This window comes from Podarcis raffonei, chromosome 14 (assembly GCF_027172205.1).
Source record: "Podarcis raffonei isolate rPodRaf1 chromosome 14, rPodRaf1.pri, whole genome shotgun sequence".
NCBI lineage: Eukaryota > Metazoa > Chordata > Lepidosauria > Squamata > Lacertidae > Podarcis > Podarcis raffonei.
The window spans coordinates 6,189,758-6,209,081 of record NC_070615.1 but is presented as its reverse complement, the minus strand read 5'-3'; the positions used below and the strand labels follow the sequence as shown (position 1 = coordinate 6,209,081).

Below are 19,324 nucleotides of genomic sequence, written 5' to 3'. Positions count from 1 at the left end.
ATAGTTTAATCTTGGGGGAAGCTCTTGTTTGTTAATATTGTAAGTTTTGTCTCACTTTCTTCAGTCTTCCTGCACATTCTTATCCTGGGTGATGGCAATTTGTCTGAGGAGCCTGTAACTCATAATAAAATAGACAGGAAGCAGTGGCTTACATTCTACCAAGAGTTTTCACATTAAAGGGATGTAAGCAATGATATTCCCCATTAATTTTATATTTACAGTGGTACCTCTGGATACGAATGGGCTGTGACTATCCAATAAGTTATCTTGAAGTTCTAATAGAACAGGAAACATCACTTTGGGTCTTATAGGAAATTATAGTTCCGCAAAACATGAATGAGATTACATAAGCCCTAGGTTTGTGCCCTACCCTCCTTGACAGGAAGAGGAGGAGATTGGAAGCTTTTGCTTACAGTTTTAATATAACCTCAGCTTCCTCTTATATCAAGGTGGTTTGTTAGAGCATGCCAGGCTCAAGCCATCGTTTTGGATCCTGGTTGTTTTTATACCACAGTTCCCAAAATTAAGGCATAAGCTTCAGTCACCCTCATGTTGCCATATCACTCCTCATTTTGTGTGACTAGTAAAACAACCCAGAAAGTTGCAGTTCACCATATTCTCCCATTATGTCCTGGCTGGGAACTGGTTAATGGCTTTCAAAGAAGCTGGGAGACAGAAGCCAACTTTAAACCATAAGATTTTTATAATCTGAATTCAACCAGTGAGGAGCTGGGGTTAATTTACAGCCAGAAGTGGAAACTTCTAGACTTCACCTCATAGCTTAGGAAGGGGTGGGGACCACATAACCATAAGGCTCATTCACTTAGCAGGAAGCATTGTGTCTGAATTGTCTCTCAATCCATCTGTGGCTGTTAGCCCTAATAGCTGAGGATAGAATCTTGATATTCATGACACATTTCTAGCCACTCCTGAGCTAGATAAACTTTGGTCTGTTGTAGATATACAGTTCTGACATTCTTAACTTGCATGTTCTGGTTTACTTTTTATTTTGTTAATAATAACAAAGGTACATATTTCGGTTGTGATCCCCGTTTTCTGCTTTTTCCTAGAGCTATCCCCCACATTCAGTCTCACCATCGGATATAAACGCCAGCCTTCCTCCAATGTCCAGCTTCCACCGGGGCAGTACCAGCAGTTCGTCGTATGTTGCCTCACACACTCCACCTGTCAATGGATCAGATAACAACATCATACTGGGTGAGATTTTTTTAATCCCTAAAGCATCATGGGAAGATTATGGCTAATCTAGAAATCTGTATGTCCAAGCTGATGCTGTTTAATGGTCCATGTGGAGTGTAAAAGTGAATGTGTCATTTCACAAGATTTTGTTGCATCGTTTGGGGTTACAGCATTGTCAGTGCTGACTGCTGGAATTTTGCCTGAAGAGATGGTTCCAGGGCAGGATGGGTGGGTGGGTATATTTGGTAGTATGGAGTACTTTCTAGTGCTGGGCGAATTATTATACAAAGTGAGAACTGGGCTTCCAATTCATTACTTTGTTTTTCACTGAGAGAGCTCAGCCAAAATTTATCCCCCCCCCCGCCCCACTAATGGATTCATTCAAGAATGTAGTGTATAATTCTTAAAGGTGAGGAAACTCTGACAGTATTGTTTAATTGATGTGGGCATTATTTCTAAAGTACACACAACTGCATATTTAAGCAGGGGTTACGTTCCAGCGCTCTGCACGTTTAAGTGAGATCACATATATTTGAAACACCATCGGAAAAGCCTGCAAAGTCCTCATTCCTCCCCTTTTTGTTACGGTTTTGTGATGTTTTGGGGTCACTTCCTGGTTTGGCATGATGCATGTGTGCACAGTTGCCCACATATCAGACACTCCTAAAATGGTGGCTGTCTGTACCCAATTTGGAGGATTTTTTTTTTTGTAATGTCAGATTGTAGACCAACTTGGTGAATACACTTGTTTTATTACAGAACTTCTGTGAGAAATGCATTAAAATGCTTATTTGTTATATTTGTATCTCACCTTTTTACCAAATGGTGCTGAAGGCAGCTCGAGTAGATTTAATGAAGGAGTTAGAGACCTCTTTGGGCTGTATTGTAGGTCTCATTGTTGAACTCACAAGCAGTGTGTTGGTTGCTAAATAATCTGGTGGTGGGAGATTCTGAGATTCCCAAACAGTAATTTATACACACACATTCCCCAAAGGTGATTTACACAAAGGGTTTCTTTGTCAGCAACATTCTTTACAGCTTCATTCTGAAATACTGTGCAGTTCTCAGCTATTAACAGTCTGGTGTTGAACAACAACTGCAGTGGAGGTTAAATTACTCTTCTTCTCCTTTGGCAATCCCTCATAGCTGAGTAAGACTGTCTTCCATGAATACAGTCTTGACAGTGAGTCTGTAAGTGACTGTGGAGGCCAATTCTGGATCCACACGTCCTTCCACAGTGGGGATATGGGTTTCTGGGTGGGAGTTGATCACGGTGAGGGTTTGCCATACATTCCTTCCTCTTAGCTCATTTCTCCTTTTCACCCTAAGTTCGTGCTACTTCAAAGTCCATGACACCTTTAGTAAAGGCTGTTCTCCAATTGGAGTGCTTACAGGCCAGTGTGGCTTGCCAATCAGAAGGTTGGCAGTTCGAATCCCTGCAACGGAGTGAGCTCCCGTTGTTCGGTCCCAGCTCCTTCCCACCTAGCAGTTCGAAAGCACGTCAAAGTGCAAGTAGATAAATAGGCACCGCTCCGACAGGAAGGTAAACGGTGTTTCCGCGCACTGCTCTGGTTTGCCAGAAGCGGTTTAGTCATGCTGGCCACATGACCTGGAAGCTGTCTGTGGACAAATGCCGGCTCCTTCGGCCTATAGAGCAAGATGAGTGCCGCAACCCCAGAGTCGTCTGCGACCGGACCTAACGGTCAGGGGTACCTTTACATTTATATTACATTTTTAGATTTGCCCTGAGAGCATCTTTAAACCTCTTTTGTTGACCACCGGCATTATGCTTTCCATTCTTAAATTGGGAGTAGAGTAGTTGGAAGACAATAATTAGGTATCTGAACAACATGACCAGTCCAATGAAGTTGATGTTGAAGAATCATTGCTTCAACACTGGCAATCTTTGCTTCTTACAGTACACTGACATTAGTTCGCCTGTCTTTCCAAGTTACTCAGATGGTATTATGTCTACAGTTCCAATCTCCTGGAAATTTTAATCTGATTGAGCATGCAATGCTATTGGACAGTGTTCACTACATGGTGCTAGTACTACTTACAAGTATAAAGCATTAAAAGGTATATTGTCTACAGTGCTGCATTTGGGAGGAAAATGTTGCAAAGACTGGCTCCTAATAATTGGAAAAACGTAGCTTTCTAGCTGTCTAAAGGAGTGAGTATATTCCAGATATGAAGACTGCACCACTGGAGAAAGGGAAGATTGGTCTTGCATTTGAATTTCTGTTCTCAGTAGAATCAGGATGGTGGAGGCCACCTGATCCCACATAACAGTGAATATAATACCCAAGTTGAACTGACCTGGCTCTGGGTTATAGGCTAACTATCTAAGAGTCCTGGGGATGGCCATATGTCCTATCCTCTTCATGGTTTTTCACTTGCTGACACAGTCTGGTGGCTTTTATAACTATTCTGAAGTTTGTCAATCCTATTGGGGTTTTGTGTATAGGTAAGGAAAGCTCTCCATACCTTCTCTTGGTATTTACAGCCTAAATCTACCTAACACAACTAAGATGAGGTATGTTCCCAAATATTAAGACTCCCACACCCCTGTACCACTGAGAAGAACAATTCACCAGTGAATCCAATTTTCCCTTATGGTCTTCCCCATATTTTTGCTTTTTAAATCATAGTAATCCTTTTGAAAGAGCATGAGTATTAAATAGCAGCATACCACAATTATCTTCTGCACATTCACATTGTGTTTTCTTTACAGTCAACAGAGGCAATGCTGCCGGAAGCTCACAGACTGGGGATGCTCTTGGAAAAGCCTTGGCATCTGTAAGCAATACTATCTGAAGCACTTTCTGGAATAATTTAAGCTGCATGCAAGTTCTTGTCCTTTTGTTTATATCAGGCATATGCATTGAATATTAGACTGCCGCCATCTCTGTTGTCCTTCCTCTTCCAGCAAGCATTTGAAGTGGATATCTTTCTTATTCTGCATTTGTATTGAAATTGTTTAAATTTGTTTTTCTTGTTTTATCTCCTGTTGTTTGCTGTCCTGGGCTCCAGTTAGCTATTCTGACAGAGGCCATTTTTGCTTGGGTTGGTCAGAATTTGATCCCTGCCCAGCTACTAGTTTGGCTAACAAGGCCCTCTGGGGGAAAAATGGGAGGGAGTAGGCCAAGTTCCTAACCCAAACCCCCAAAGTAACCTTAGCTTGTATTGTTAGGCAGTTGGACAGAGGACAGGAGGTGGCAGGGGTGTAGATTTATTGTGTTTGGATGAAAGAAGAAGTATATGTAACTGAAGGGTGGACTTCAGTTGTCGTGGTAACTTAGGTCTCCCATCCTGTGCTGTTCTTGGTAGGTCATTCCATAAACCATTTCTGTCATAGCTGATGGTGATGCATTCCATCTCCTCCAACAGTTCATGCTAACGTCTGCACACTTGGAATTCTGGTATTTCTCCACCTGCTCCCACTGACCCAAACAGTGTCATGCAAGCTATACTTCAGGAAGTAGATAGTAATATAAAGGGATCACGGTGTGTTTGTTCTTGAGTTTTCTTTTTAACCTGGTTCATAGCACTATGAACTGTTGCTGAAGTAGTTAAATCTTCTTGAAATTCTGCTTCTTTTTACTAGCTTTTGAATATTGTTAGTAGCAACAAAAAGAGTGTCTAATTGTAAAATTCGGGTGGTGTGCATCATTTCAAAAACAAAAGCCTTTCATGTGTGAATCATCAGAAGATACAACATTCTCCCTCAGTTTAAGTATTAAAGACCATACAGACCACTATGTGATTAAACATGTAAGGCCAGATAATACGTTTGCAAAGGTTCTTTTATTTTAGGTTTAAGCCTGGATAATTGTGGTCTTAATCTCAGAGTAGGCAAGAAAGAGAATTGTACATGAAAGTATTTACACAAAGTTCCCAAAGCCCAACGGATTATGCATTGGTTTGGATAATGAACCAGTGTAGATAGAAAGCAAAGAAAATCTGGGTATTTGTGCCATTTGTAATGTGTTTCCCTGAACATTTGCCAAACAATAACCTTTTTAAGATTGTGCCCATGGAGGGTTATATGGCAGGAGAAACATCTGGTTTATTTCAGTGCTTAATGCCAAATCAAAACACTTGGTCTTTAATTTAAAGGAGATCAAAGTGGAGAGCTGTTTAACTTTGTTGATTATATCAAATCTCTTTGTCAGAACCTGTGTTTTGATTCCTACCTCCAAACCAGGGGGGAAACAGCCTTTGTGCCGCTTAGATAGCTAAATGGCCAGTAGTCCTTGAACAAAGGAGGAGAAAATGTTTGGAAGTTGACTTTTCCAAGTAATTCCTGAATGGCTTTTGTTGCTTGAGGCCCAGTGACATTAGCATGACAAAGCTTAACTGAAATGTACTCTGAAGTGTTTTAAAACAGTGTGCTAACAGCTCTAAGGCTTGGTGCTGCAGGCTCTCAGTTGTTTAGGCTTTGTGTGCAGGGCTTTTCATTTGGCCAGGCATATTGGCATCCCACTGGTTAGAATGGACCATGACTAATCAAAAGAGGGCTCTTATTTGTTGCAAGAAAAGGTGTTAGAGGCAGAATGCCCCAGAAAATTCCTCCTCATTGGTCATCAGCAGCAAAAGTAGCAGCCCTCACTTGCATAAGAAATATTGGTCTCTTTTAACTGTGGGCTTTTAAAAATACACATTTTCTTTCTTCTATTTTTTAAAAGCATCATGTCTTATCCGATTGTGGTTATATTAGGCTTTGTTCTGCCTTCCCAAGTTTCTTAGATGCTTATTAGAAAGACTATAAAGTGAGTATTATGCATCCGAAACTTACAGGGCACTATGCACTAAGACAGAGATAAGAACCAAGATATGAAAGCTAGGAGCTAAATGGCACCTTAAACCTAGTTTTTGGGCGCAACAATGGAATGTCTATGTGCGCTTTTTTAATAACAAGAATACAAAGCTGAAAATGAATGAACTGCAGCTAAAATATTATGTTCATTTTTCACATGGTCTGGTCCTTTGCAAAATGTGCCTAGAACAATGGGAGTTTTGAACACTGGCACTAGAAAATTCTGACTCTGTCTCAGTGAATGAGAGCTATGGTGCAACTCTGGTTATTCACTTCATTGTGCTAGATCAGTTGCATGGTAGGGCTGGGTGATATATCAATACATGCTTTCAAAAATGTTCAAACAGAAACTATGACCTTGTATGTACTGACAGTTTGCTAATGTATAATAATTAGTTCAGATTACTGCATTTGTGCCTTTTCTCCTTTAGATTTATTCGCCTGACCACACTAGCAGTAGTTTCCCTTCAAATCCTTCAACACCTGTTGGATCACCATCACCTCTCACAGGTAAGGTCACCTCTCACAGCTAGGTCTGGGTGATATATCGCTCAGGACCAGTATGAGGAGCAGACTGCAATGTCAGCTTCACTCAGCTATATCGCTGGTGAAACCACCGCCGCTCCTGAGTCCCTCTGCTAGCAATGCCCACTGGAGGAAGTCAAGACTCTTGACTCCTCATGCTGGGTGTAACCGCCATACCACTCTGCCCTCATACAGTGTGATACAGCTTGTTACTCCCTCTGCATCTTTAAACTGCTCAGCTGAGGAACGTGAAGCTGTCCTTGCCTGAGCTGAACAGATTTACGGAGCCCCCATCTGCATGGGCTGGCGACTGGGTGGGGGCTCCGTGAAACTACTCAGCTGAGGGGAGCGTGGTTGCCACTCCCATCAGCCGAGCAGATCAAGGAGCCCCCGGCCCAGCACTGGATCGTGTGCAAGCAGGGGGAACACTGAGATTGGCTCAGCTGGGGATCCGGAGCCCTTCTGCACCCCAGTTGAGCCATGCAAACAAGCTGCCCAGCCCACGAAGCACTGGGGTGAAACCGCCTCAGCTCCTGCAGTGAGAGCTGCAACAGTTTCACCCGGCACCTTGTGGGCAGGGGTCAATGCAGCTTGTTTTTTCAACATTGTGGTCTATCTCCAGATATACTGCGATGTTGGAAAGCTGATATCGCCCAGCCCTGCTCACAGTTTTTAGTTAATGTCTTCCTGATTAGATTACCCATTTTACTCTTTATTGTATTCTGCATATCCTTCTTAAGGATGGGTATATGTTTATTTCTTAAGAGAAATTTGGATGTTGCAGTCTGGTTTCACAGAGCTACACTGTGTGCCAAATTTCCGACAGGCTGCCAGCTGATTTGGTTTCTCTGCTGATATCACAGCCATAGACGCAAGCCTGACAAGGAGAGCCCAGAGATCTGCCATGCTCAGCCAGACTGTAAGGGGCCCAGGCATAACTTAACACAATGGGGCCATTGCAACAACCTTGCTTTCCAGGGTTCTGGTTTCACCCTAGGTAGTTTGACTTGATAGATTCTGTGCTGATGGATTTTTTTGTTTGTATGATTTGTTCTTTCACAGTTTTCCTAATCTTAATTAAATGAAGCAAAATCAAGATGTAACTGTCATAATGACCGTTTTTGATAATAGAAAGACCTACATTTTAAAGACCTTGGGGCTACAGTGCTAAACACACTTAGTTGAGGGTAAACATCATTTAATTCAATGGGATTTACTTTTGAGTCAGCATGCATTAGGATAGCATAGTTAGCTACTTTTTAGTTCATTGGCTGCTTAAAATTGCTGTATAATGAAGTAACTTACAAAAATCAAAAATTATCTTCAACTTAGTCCTACTCAGAGTAGACTCATTGAAATTAACCTAATTTAGTCATGTTCGGTGGATCTACCCTGAGTAGGACTAACACTTAGTACTACTCCTGTTTGAATTTAGAGGCATTTCAGGAAAACCTTGCATAAACAACACAAGATGGTGAGATTGCTTTTAATAATGCTACACAAACCTTGAGTTTCCTTTTGAAAAAGTGTTTCTGTGAAATGTGTGTGTGTGTTTAATTTCTACTCCTTGCTGCTGTGTTCTGGAAAGGGAAGAGAGAATGCTGTGGGTGTTACATTATTGTGCCCTTAAAACAAAATACTCTAAAGGAGTTTTGTGAATTGCTTGCAGGAGCGGGTTGAGTGTTGTCTAGTGTGGGAGAGGTACTCTCGGCAGCTGCATCATTCTTAGCAGATACCATTGCTTCCATTGATACTAGGGCCTCAGCTGCCAAGTAAATGTTGAACAGCTGTTCAACACACAGAGAATACTTATGAAAGCCCAATTTACTTAAATTTGTTATTTAACAAGGAATTAGAACTAATGGCAGGATGATGTAACTCTTAAAGTATATAGTCCGTACAATTTATACAAAAAAATTTATAGCAATCTCTGTATTGCATTTGCTGCTTGGTGAAATGTCCACACAAAATAGCTGATGTCTGCTATGCTGAAGCCTAACAATAATCCTGATCTATTATGGGTGTGGGGTGTAATAGATTGCTTTACTCTTCTTATATTGCCTGTCTTTCCCCCCAAATGGTGTTATGGGTATAAAAATGTGGCAGTAATTAAACAAGTTGGACAGAGGATAGAATCTCTCTTGTTGAGAAGTTTTCCAGGGTCTGGGTAGAAAATGTTTTTGTTTCATTTATTCAGAAGGATTCAGTCGCTGAGTCCTGAGGATTCTGTAGCATCCTCCTTAACTCTGCTTCCAGCCACCACTAAGAAAGAGGCTGCAAGGGGGAGTCTTTTGACAAGGCTAATTTCTACATAGGATTCCTGTTTTCAGCAGAGTCATAACTTTTCTGATGTAATATGTTGGCTTTGAGTGCTGCGTTCATTTAAAATAATTCATGCTATTTAAAGGAACTCCTGATTTCATGCCAATCTGATCTTATTCCATGTTAGGCTCTCAGGAGGTTATTTCATCTGCCTCGATTTAGGGTCATAGCGAAGAGTATCCAGCATTTGGGAAACATCACTAGATGTTCAGTTGCTAACTCTACTAGAATATTCATTGCTTCCCCATCTGCTTTTATTATTTTATTGTAAACTGCCCTAAGATTGAGATGCTGGCTTGAGAGCACTACATGTGAAAAGGATCTAAGAGTCTTGGTTGACCACAAACTTGACATGAGCCAACAGTGTGACGCGGCAGCTAAAAAAGCCAATGCAATTCTGGGCTGCATCAATAGGAGTATAGCATCTAGATCAAGGGAAGTAATAGTGCCACTGTATTCTGCTCTGGTCAGACCTCACCTGGAGTACTGTGTCCAATTCTGGGCACCACAGTTCAAGAAGGACACTGACAAACTGGAACGTGTCCAGAGGAGGGCAACCAAAATGGTCAAAGGCCTGGAAACGATGCCTTATGAGGAACGGCTAAGGGAGCTGGGCATGTTTAGCCTGGAGAAGAGGAGGTTAAGGGGTGATATGATAGCCATGTTCAAATATATAAAAGGATGTCACATAGAGGAGGGAGAAAGGTTGTTTTCTGCTGCTCCAGAGAAGCGGACACGGAGCAATGGATCCAAACTACAAGAAAGAAGATTCCACCTAAACATTAGGAAGAACTTCCTGACAGTAAGAGCTGTTTGACAGTGGAATTTGCTGCCAAGGAGTGTGGTGGAGTCTCCTTCTTTGGAGGTCTTTAAGCAGAGGCTTGACAACCATATGTCAGGAGTGCTCTGATGGTGTTTCCTGCTTGGCAGGGGGTTGGACTCGATGGCCCTTGTGGTCTCTTCCAACTCTATGATTCTATATGATTTCCTCCCTCCCTCTCGATGTGCAGCATCCATTGTTTTCTAAATAAGTAAATAACATTTGTGTTGGCGCGTATTTGTCTCTCTTGGGAAACTACCATACTATCTAGGAAACTCCTAGCATCTGTGATAGAATTCTAGGACATAGGAAGCTGCGTCATACAGAATTAGACCACTAGGCCATCTAGCACTCAGTATTGTGTACTCAAACCAGCAACAGCTCTCCATGGTTTCAGGAAGGAGCATATCCAAGCTCTACCTGGAGATCCCACTGGTGATTGAGCCTGGGACCTTCTACCAGCAAAGCACGTGCTCTGCCACTGAACTACAGTCCTTCCCAAAGCTCAAGTTTTAGAAGCTAAGAAGTCTTGTGTTACAAATGATGTGGAACTTCACTTTGCTACAGTAAATTGCCTTTTTTGTTTCCTGTTTCTCCTGCCTGCATCAGAATTACTTCTGGTTGATTTTGACAGGTGCCAGTCAGTGGTCAAGGACTGGAGGACAAGCCCCTTCCTCTCCAAACTATGAAAATTCTCTGCACTCTTTGGTAAGAATTATTTAAAGCTAGTTATGACTTCATTGCCAAAAGATAGCACTTTAATTTTAATAAATTCTACAGTCCTTAAAGGAAGCAGTAGTACAGCATTACAAATTGATTTTTTGCTAACAAAAATGGCTGTCTTTAAATGAACAATACCAAATATGTAGGGTGGGTCTTTGGCCATCTGTTTGCTGGGCATCAAGCTTCTGTATTAAAGACAGCTTATGTGATAGTCTTGTTAGAAATTATGCTACCTTTTTGTAACCCATCAGCAAATTCATGCAAGAAAAAAGGTGTGCAAATACTTCACAATTAAAAAAAAAAATTCTTGCATTTTTTGTTTTTGTCTTCAGTGTTTGACTATGAAACTGTCATAACAATGGAACTAGTGGTGCAGCAGTAAAACTGCTAGCACATTTGCAAAGCTAAGCAGGGTCTGGTATGGTTTCAAATTGGATGGGGAACTGTGTGTTGAGATTCCTGCATTGCAGGGGATTAGACTAGATGATGATGACCCTTGGAGTTCCTTCCAATTCTACTATTCTGTGTTTCTATGAAAAGTATTAAAATATGTCTTGCTCATCTTGCTACAAAAAAGTATGATAACTCTTTATTTAGGAAATAAGGGCTTGATAATTTGATATGGAAATTGGTATAGAGATGATGGATTCTAACTTTCCTTCGCTGCTGCTGTGACTTCCATCTCTGATATTTTTTTATCACCTGCCGTATCTACAGAGCACTTATCTCAACAAGAATAATATAGAGTTGGACATGGATAATCAAAGTGATTAGGTGATGAGAACAACTTTCATATGAGAAAAAGTTGCATTTAGAGTTTTTTGGTTTAGAAAAGAAGGCAAATGCCATGGTAAACAAAAAAAGTAAAGAAAGTGGCTGTTGAGGTTTTTCTCCCTCCCTCTTGAAACTAGAATCCAGGGTCATCCAATAAAGCTGAATAGTGGAAGATGCAAAGAGGAAGCACTAGTTTGCACAACACAATGTTAAACTATGGAATTTGCTACCACACAATGTGGTAATGGCCTTCAACTTGAATGGCTTTAAAAGGGACTAGACATATTAATGGAGGATAAAACTATCGGTGGCTACAAGTCATGATGGCACATTTTATCTCCAAGATCAGAGGCAGCCTACTTCTGAATACTAGTTGGGGAATAACATCAGGAGCAGTTTATTGCTCCCTTGCCTGCCTGGAGATTCCCATAGGCCTCTGTTTAGCCCTGTGAGAAACAGATTGCTAGAATGAGTAGGGCTTTTTTCTCATCTATTCTTCTGTGTTGTGTGCTACATAGAAATGGCACATAGCCTTTGGTCGGGATTCTGAGGACATTCACTTGCAGGCAACCAGTAATCAAGTCTAGCTGAAAGTAAAGTGGTACCTCGGGTTAAGAACTTAATTCGTTCTGGAGGTCCGTTCTTAACCTGAAACTGTTCTTAACCTGAAGCACCACTTTAGCTAATGGGGCCTCCCACTGCCGCCGCGCGATTTCTGTTCTTATCCTGAAGCAAAGTTCTTAACCCGAGGTACTATTTCTGGGTTAGCGGAGTCTGTAACCTGAAGCGTCTGTAACCTGAGGTACCACTGTACCATTTCCTAATGGGGGGGGGGATGGAACAAAGACCTACAATGATAAAAAATAATAATAACATTTTCCATGCAACTAACAAATAAGAGTATTATGTTACTGCCATACGTTTTACTAATAAATGTAAGCAGTATGTGGAAATTAGGTTTCCAATGTTACTACAGTATTCAGTATTGTATCTTCTCATTTCTCAGTATAATTTAAATCTTTGTTGAATTAACTTAACTAACCACTGAGGCTGTCACACATACTAGCTGTTGATCTCACCTCTTTAAAATTACTTAACCTGTGCTTTGCTTCTTGTTCTGTCTTGACTTTGCCAGAAAAATCGAGTTGAGCAACAACTTCACGAGCATTTGCAAGATGCTATGTCATTCTTAAAGGATGTCTGTGAGGTACTATTTCTCTTTAGATGGTGCCTTTTTATTTTTCCAGTTAACACTACTTACAGATTCTTTCCTAAAGTAGCAGTAAATACCATATAGTATAGTATGGTAACCTTTGCCAACCAGCTGCCCTTCAGATATTTTGGACTAGAACACCTATCAGTCCTAGCCATCTTGGGGAATTGGTGCTCCAAAACATGTGGAGGGTGCTAGTTTGGTGAAAGCTGTAGATAACACATTTCCTTCAACCATTTTGTTATGTCACTTTGTAGAGAGTTTCCAAGGTTAAGCTGATTTTTGTCTACTCTGTTTAAATAAACAATAAACCTAAGTTAAGGACAGTAAAACGCCATAGTTGGTGCAGTGGCTAGAGTGTTGGTTTTCGATACAGAAAATCTAGATTCAAAATCCCCACACTGCCACAAAATTCACTTAGCCTAATGCAAGCTACTATTTCAGCCTCACCTACTTTACAGGATGGTAGTTTTGAAATACTGAAATACTGAGCTCTTTGGGAAAGTGATAAATTGAAATAAGAAATCCAAACTTCCTTTTAAAAAAGGGGCGGGGGGAGAAATCCAAATTTCCTTCTGGTATGTAAATTGTATTTGGATTGAGCTCAGATTAATTTCTAAAATGTTTGCTTTATCATAGCTATCAAATGAGTTGGGGTTTAGGGCTAAAGGACTGTGAGTTGTCTTAAGGACGGTTTTTGATCTTTGTGGCTTAGTTGGGAGGGAGTTTGTAGGGTGGGTAGGATTTGTACCTGGGTCTTCAGTATTTTATCTACTCCACCAGTCATTTGCTGACTAAAAGGCCAACATTTGACTGAAAAGGCCAACATTTCATTTCAGCAAAATTATGCAGCAATTTTATTTTTAAATCCAAATTGGGATTTTGACATTTTTGCTGGATTTTCTTTCTTCAAGTTGCATCCTAAAATATCAAATAGCATTAATCTTACAAATAACCGAATGTTGAAAAACATCCTTTTCTTTTTTTAGACAGAAGTAATTCCACATCCTCTCCGATCAGCTACCTGCCCCCACTACCCACCTATTTGTTTATAGTGCTGCTTAGCTGCGTTTGAAATCCTTTTGATATTGCATTTCACTTGCCTTTCATGTCTTCCATTGTAGAAAGCATGACAGTATATAATGGATTTAGCAGATGTGTACAATAAATGACCTTTGTGCTCCTTCTAAATCCTAACAGCAGTCCCGGATGGAGGATCGCTTGGACAGACTCGATGATGCCATCAATGTGCTGAGGAGCCATGCGGTGGGGCCTTCAACGAGCCTGCCGAGCGCCCATGGAGAGATACATAGTTTACTGGGATCTTCCCACAATGGGCCTGTTAGTAGTTTGAACTCAAATTATGGAGCATCCAGCCTTGTAACCACCAGTCGGCAAGCCTCAATAGTAAGTAGCTATTTAATCTACTGAATGTGTTAAACTGACTGACTCTTGATTTAATTTTTAGTAGAACTGAAGCTTGAAGATTTGATGTCATGCATCAGTAATGTCTGTCAGAAACCAAACTAGTGATAGTGATTGTGGAAGAAGAAATGGCAGCCTGATGCATCTGCTGGTAGTTCCCATTTGGAAGGAATGTAGAGGGTGGGGAAGGGAGGGCAGAAAGAGGGGAACAGCTAAAGTGGTTCGCCTGGTGAACGCTCCGTAAAATCCTGCTGCTTTGACCGATACAGAAACCGGAGACTTTTGCTAATAGTACTTGAGCTTATACATATGATTTTTCCAGATGTTTAATAATTGGCAGGCCATGTTCTGCTTGAAGTAGCAAACATGGAGATTGAACTGGGAAAGCAGTCAAGGAGGATGGAATTGGTCTCAAGTGTTCTGGGTTGGGAAAATGGTTATAAAATGCAACCAGCTTCTAGTAACAGATGCTGGCAAACCAGCCTGGAAAGAAGCTGCTGGTATGTGAAACCAGGTTGTGCCCAAACTCAGAATGTAAATGTAATGACTTTGAGCACAACTGTAGTTTATGTAACAATGGGAAAGCAAAGTCCTTAGACTAATCTTCTCCCTCATCCCCAGAAGAGAGAAATATCTCACTGTCAGTAATACATATATGAATCATTCTACATAAATGGATTTAAGACAGCCATGAATGAGAGTGAGACGCTGAAATCATTGTGTAAGAAAATGATATCGCAGATTTGCTTCTGTTCATTTCTCCCCTCAAACAGTTTAGGGTGGCTTGTTTACAGTCTGGTTTTCAAAGCTGCTGGCTATTCTGAGAATGTTTCCTTTTAAACAGGTTCACAGCTGGGTATTTCTTAATGAAGGCAGGATTTCACCTCCCATCAAAGTAGTTGGTGAAGGGGTACAATATATAAAACAGAACGGCTTTCACTTCCATTTATATTAATACTGTTAAGCATCAAGGAGACTAGCTGGTTTCCTGTTAAACTCCACCCCCCAGTGGCATGTTTGGCTTCAGGCATTCATATAATTTCATGATAGACATTATCAGCAGGCTAAGTTTATGATTCTAGAGTTGGAAATTTATGATTCTAGAGTTGGAAGGGTCCCTGAGGATCATCTAGTCCAACCCCCTGTGATGCAGAAATCTCAACAAAAGCATCTTTGGCAGATGGCCATCCAGCCTTTGTTTAAAAAGCGCCATGGAAAGAGAGACCACAAACACCCGAGGCAGACCATTCCACTGTCGGAACAGCTCTTACTGTCAGAAACTTACACATCAACACTGGTTTCCTTAGATGCCTCCCAATATTCTTTCTTGTTGGAATTGTCTGCATTTGGGCCTTCAATATTTCAACTTGAAGAAGCTCCCATCCATTTTGGACTCTCTTTTCTGACCATGGGATCTCATCCAGTAGTTCCTTAAGCTTTTGAAATTGGGCCTTCTTGAAGTCCAGAGTGCATGCAACTACACTCAGCTTTTCCTTGCCTCTGTATCACGAAACCCAGGAGGACATGATCACTTCCTCTCAAGTTTCCCAGTACAGTGGTACCTTGGTTTATGAACTTAATCTGTTCCGGAAGTCCATTCTTAAATCAAAACGGTTCTTAAACTGAGGCGTGCTTTCCCTAATGAGGCCTCCCGCCGCTGGTGCCCTCCCACCGTTTGGATTCCGTTCTTAGACCGAGGTAGAGTTTTCAAACCGGGACACTATTTCCAGTTTTGCAGAGTTTGTTAACCGAATCGTTCTTAAACCGGACTGTTCTTAAAGTGAGGTACCACTGTACTTCCATTTCGTTGAATAGTTCCTCCTTGTTGGTGAGGACCAGGTCCAAGATAGATGATTCCTTTGTTGCTTCTTCCACCTTCTGGGAAATGAAATTGATAGCAAGGCAATGGAGGAATTTTTCAGTCCTTACATTCTTGGCAGTGTTTGAGTTCCAACAATATCGGGGAAGTTGAAGTCTACCATGACCACTGTATTTCTCCTTTTCAAATGTTTGGTAATCTGCTCTAGAAAGGCACCATCCAAGACTTGAGTCTGGCTTGGCGGTCTATAGCAGACACCCACAGTAAGGTCACTGTTGTTTCTCTCTCCTACAGTTTTTACCTATATTCTCTCAATCTGCTTTCCATGCTCCAGGTCATGGATCTATTCACAGGTGTACACATCCTGTACATATAATGCCATTCCTCCCTCCTTCCTGTATGATTGTCTTGAAACTAGAATGCCTTTGTTATTCATGCATTTTGGTGCAGAGAGAAGCTATAATGAAGAAGGAAATAAAGTGTGGGGGGGGCGAACCAAACACTTCACACTGGAAAAGTAGGTTAAATGGGGGACTTGGTTTTGAGTTTATGAAACTCACTGACCAGGCTTATATGGGAAGTAAAAGACTGTTCTTAATCTTATGCAAGGCTCTGGGTATATTCTCGCCTTCCACTTTGCCCCTCTCTGCATATATCCTAAGAGTTTGTTTCTTCTGGTACCCCTAACTGGATTCCTTTTTGTTTCTATTGGTCCATGTTGTCCTGGCCATTTGTAGAAAGGATATTGAGATTTTCTGGAACTCAGCCAGCTGTGTATCCATTCATTGCAGATGTGCTCTGGTGGAACAAACTAATCACTGAAATACAGAAGAAGAGAGAGAAGCTGCATTTGTTGTGGTCAGCAAAGAGCAAAATGTCAAACTCTGATATTCTTGTGGATATCAGGCTTCTTACCCTTGACAATTAAATTTTAATACTCTTCTAACTTGATATTCTTGGACTGCTACCAAAGTCCTAATTCAGATGATTTTTGTTTTTGTGTAATTCTTATAAAAGGTGTCTTTGTGGAGTACCGGTAAGTGTTTGCCATATTCGCAAACACTTTGCATCCCTCTTCTGCGGTGTTTGGGCATCATGGCTGCAACCTGCATCCTTCAATCTGTACACAGTGCTTAGTGATGCTGTTTGTTCAGCTTGTTTCTTTCTGTTATTGTTTTCTCTTTCCTATTCCCTTGCATGGTTCTGTTTTTGTGTTTTGATTTTTAGGGTTGAGGAGTTATTTCTGCTCTGCCAGTTTGATCTGGAGGGGCAAGATGACTCCTCCCCCTGGAAGAGGCAAAAGATTCTTAGGTCCCTGCCTATCAAATCCAGTAGGAAGTGGCATACTCAAGATAAAATGTCTTCCAACCTAATCTGCAAATAGAAATAGTAAGAACCAATTTCATTTTTTTGAACTACTTATTGGGTGTAGAGATTGTGATTTATGTAGAAGATGCAGTCATGGTCTGTGTGTATCACTGGAAACTTGTCCTGAATCCCCATTTAATTCAGAAATGATGGGCTCTACATCATAGGTACTAAGGGAGAAACAGACTGGTGGGTCTGGTATAGGATTGTCTTCAGTGGTGAGATAGAAAATGTGCTCAGATTTGTTGGGCTGGCTGACTAGTGCAAGTAGACATGCTAAAATTGGTGAACATTACGAGTATAGCTCTTAATCAAATATAACATTATGAAAGTAATAATTTTATAAGGTCAAACCTCCTTGCCCCTCTCATCACCTCTGAAGCACCAGGGAGGAAGAGCTAAGGTTTTCTCATTCTAGCTTGCTCTCTAAGAAGAAACTGTGGAGGGTTCACCAGTCGGATATGGAGGCATCCACAGCTGAGCAATCTGAATCCCTTGGCCTGAGTGAAGGATGGGTGCCTAGTAGTTTCTTCTCCATATAATTTTTGTTGATGGAATTCTGACTGCTCTCAGTCGATAGAATGCATAGGACAAAGCCTTCTATGCTGGCTGGGTCTGAAAGGAGTTGCAGTTCTAAACATCTGGAGAACACTAGGTTGGGGAAGATCATGTATGTTGACTGAAGCACTGATGAAGTAGGAAAGTTTGCCCTTCTGAGTAAACCTTGGCCAAAAAAAGTTCATTAAGATTTAGCAATATATTTTGGACATCCCATTGCAGCTCATTTTAACTTCTTAACTCTTAGAAAAAATAATTAAATTTCCTTGAAAATGTCCTTGGCAGAAGAAACAAGGAAATGAGTAATGTAAGTCTTATTTTTTATGACTTGCATAACCAGGCATGGTTTTATTGTAACACTTGCTTAAGTTTTCTGCCAGCTTTAAAAAAACCATTTCCTGCATCTCTGCTTAATTGTTGTTTTGGTGTGTTCTGTTGTGCTGGCTGTTACACTTTCCCTGCTCTTTACTCAATGAACATTTTAAATCTTAAAAGCAACCCACCATTTTGCATTCTATTTCATGTTTTGAAGCATACATTACTGTTAGATTCCATTGTGCTTTTTGGGAGAAGCCTGGCATTGGCATGAACTACAATAACTTTAAGCTAAAGTAGGGAGCAGAGTCCTTCACTAGCTCTCTTGCCAGACATGTTGAGCACTTTCAAGTAAGTTGGCTGTCTCTCTATTCTTTGACGTATTTCCTTTTGTACTCGGTACTCAATAACAAGTTAGAGTCCTATTTTGCAAGCTGCTTGGACATGCTGTACTTTTCTCAGTCCGCTGCAAGAAATGTATAGTGCAGGGGTTGCCAGTGCAGCACCCACAGGTGCTAGTGCTCCTGCTGGTGTTTCGTGTCGCACCTGATAAGGTTTCAGTAAATATCCCCTCAAAAATCTCTGATGCATGGGAGACAGTTGGTTCTTTATGCTTGATCCTTGTGTTCATAGGCTTGGCTTTGCCTACATGGAAGTGCCCCCTTAAATGGGCCCTCATTTTGTTGGATGCCAGGATTGTTTTCAACAGGGGAGTTGTCCTTTGCTCTCTCTTTTTGTCAGCTTGATCAGATGTGAAACCTACTGGTTTCAGTGTCAGTTACTTTAGGATTGCTACATTAGAGTGAGAGCTGAGTAATCCAGACTAAGTTTGCTCTAAACTATGGGACGCGGGTGGCGCTGTGGGTAAAACCTCAGTGCCTAGGACTTGCCGATCGCATGGTCGGCGGTTCGAATCCCCATGGCGGGGTGAGCTCCCGTCTTTCGGTCCCAGCTCCTGCCCACCTAGCACATCAAAGTGCAAGTAGATAAATAGGTACCGCTCCAGCGGGAAGGTAAATGGCATTTCTGTGCGCTGCTCTGGTGCTGGTTCGCCGGAGCAGCTTCGTCACGCTGGCCACATGACCCGGAAGTGTCTGCGGACAGCGCTGGCTCCCGGCCTTTAGAGTGAGATGAGCGCACAACTCTAGAGTCTGTCAAGACTGGCCCGTATGGGCAGGGGTACCTTTACCTTAAACTGTGGCTTAGTGTGATGTCTAAACACTGCCAGTATTGTTGCAAAGTTAACATTCTGGCCAGGTTTTGAAATTCCAAAAATTAGTATTTCCTGAAGTATCTTATTAAGAAAGTAACTGTTTGAATTCAGTTGATGATCTAATGGGGTTTAGTTATCAACCTGAGAACTCATTTAAGTTGATTTGATATTGTACTTGGTTAACATGCCTGGGTGGTTCAGTTGGTTAGAGCATGGTGCTTGCAAGTTTG

At 41.4% G+C, this 19,324-nt stretch overlaps 1 protein-coding gene across 8 annotated transcripts in view; it reads left to right on the top strand.

The window, feature by feature from the left end:
- TCF12 (transcription factor 12) overlaps positions 1-19,324 on the top strand; it is a 140,044-nt gene that overhangs the window by 105,878 nt on the left and 14,842 nt on the right. For 4 of the 8 annotated variants that reach the window (XM_053365391.1, XM_053365390.1, XM_053365394.1 and 1 more), the window contains 6 exons: positions 1,071-1,218; positions 3,935-3,999; positions 6,451-6,529; positions 10,321-10,394; positions 12,319-12,390; positions 13,597-13,803. In XM_053365391.1, the coding sequence (XP_053221366.1) occupies positions 1,071-1,218; positions 3,935-3,999; positions 6,451-6,529; positions 10,321-10,394; positions 12,319-12,390; positions 13,597-13,803 (645 nt within the window). The remainder of the gene's footprint in view (positions 1-1,070; positions 1,219-3,934; positions 4,000-6,450; positions 6,530-10,320; positions 10,395-12,318; positions 12,391-13,596; positions 13,804-19,324) is intronic. The other 4 variants (XM_053365392.1, XM_053365396.1, XM_053365398.1 and 1 more) reach the window with 2 other exon arrangements.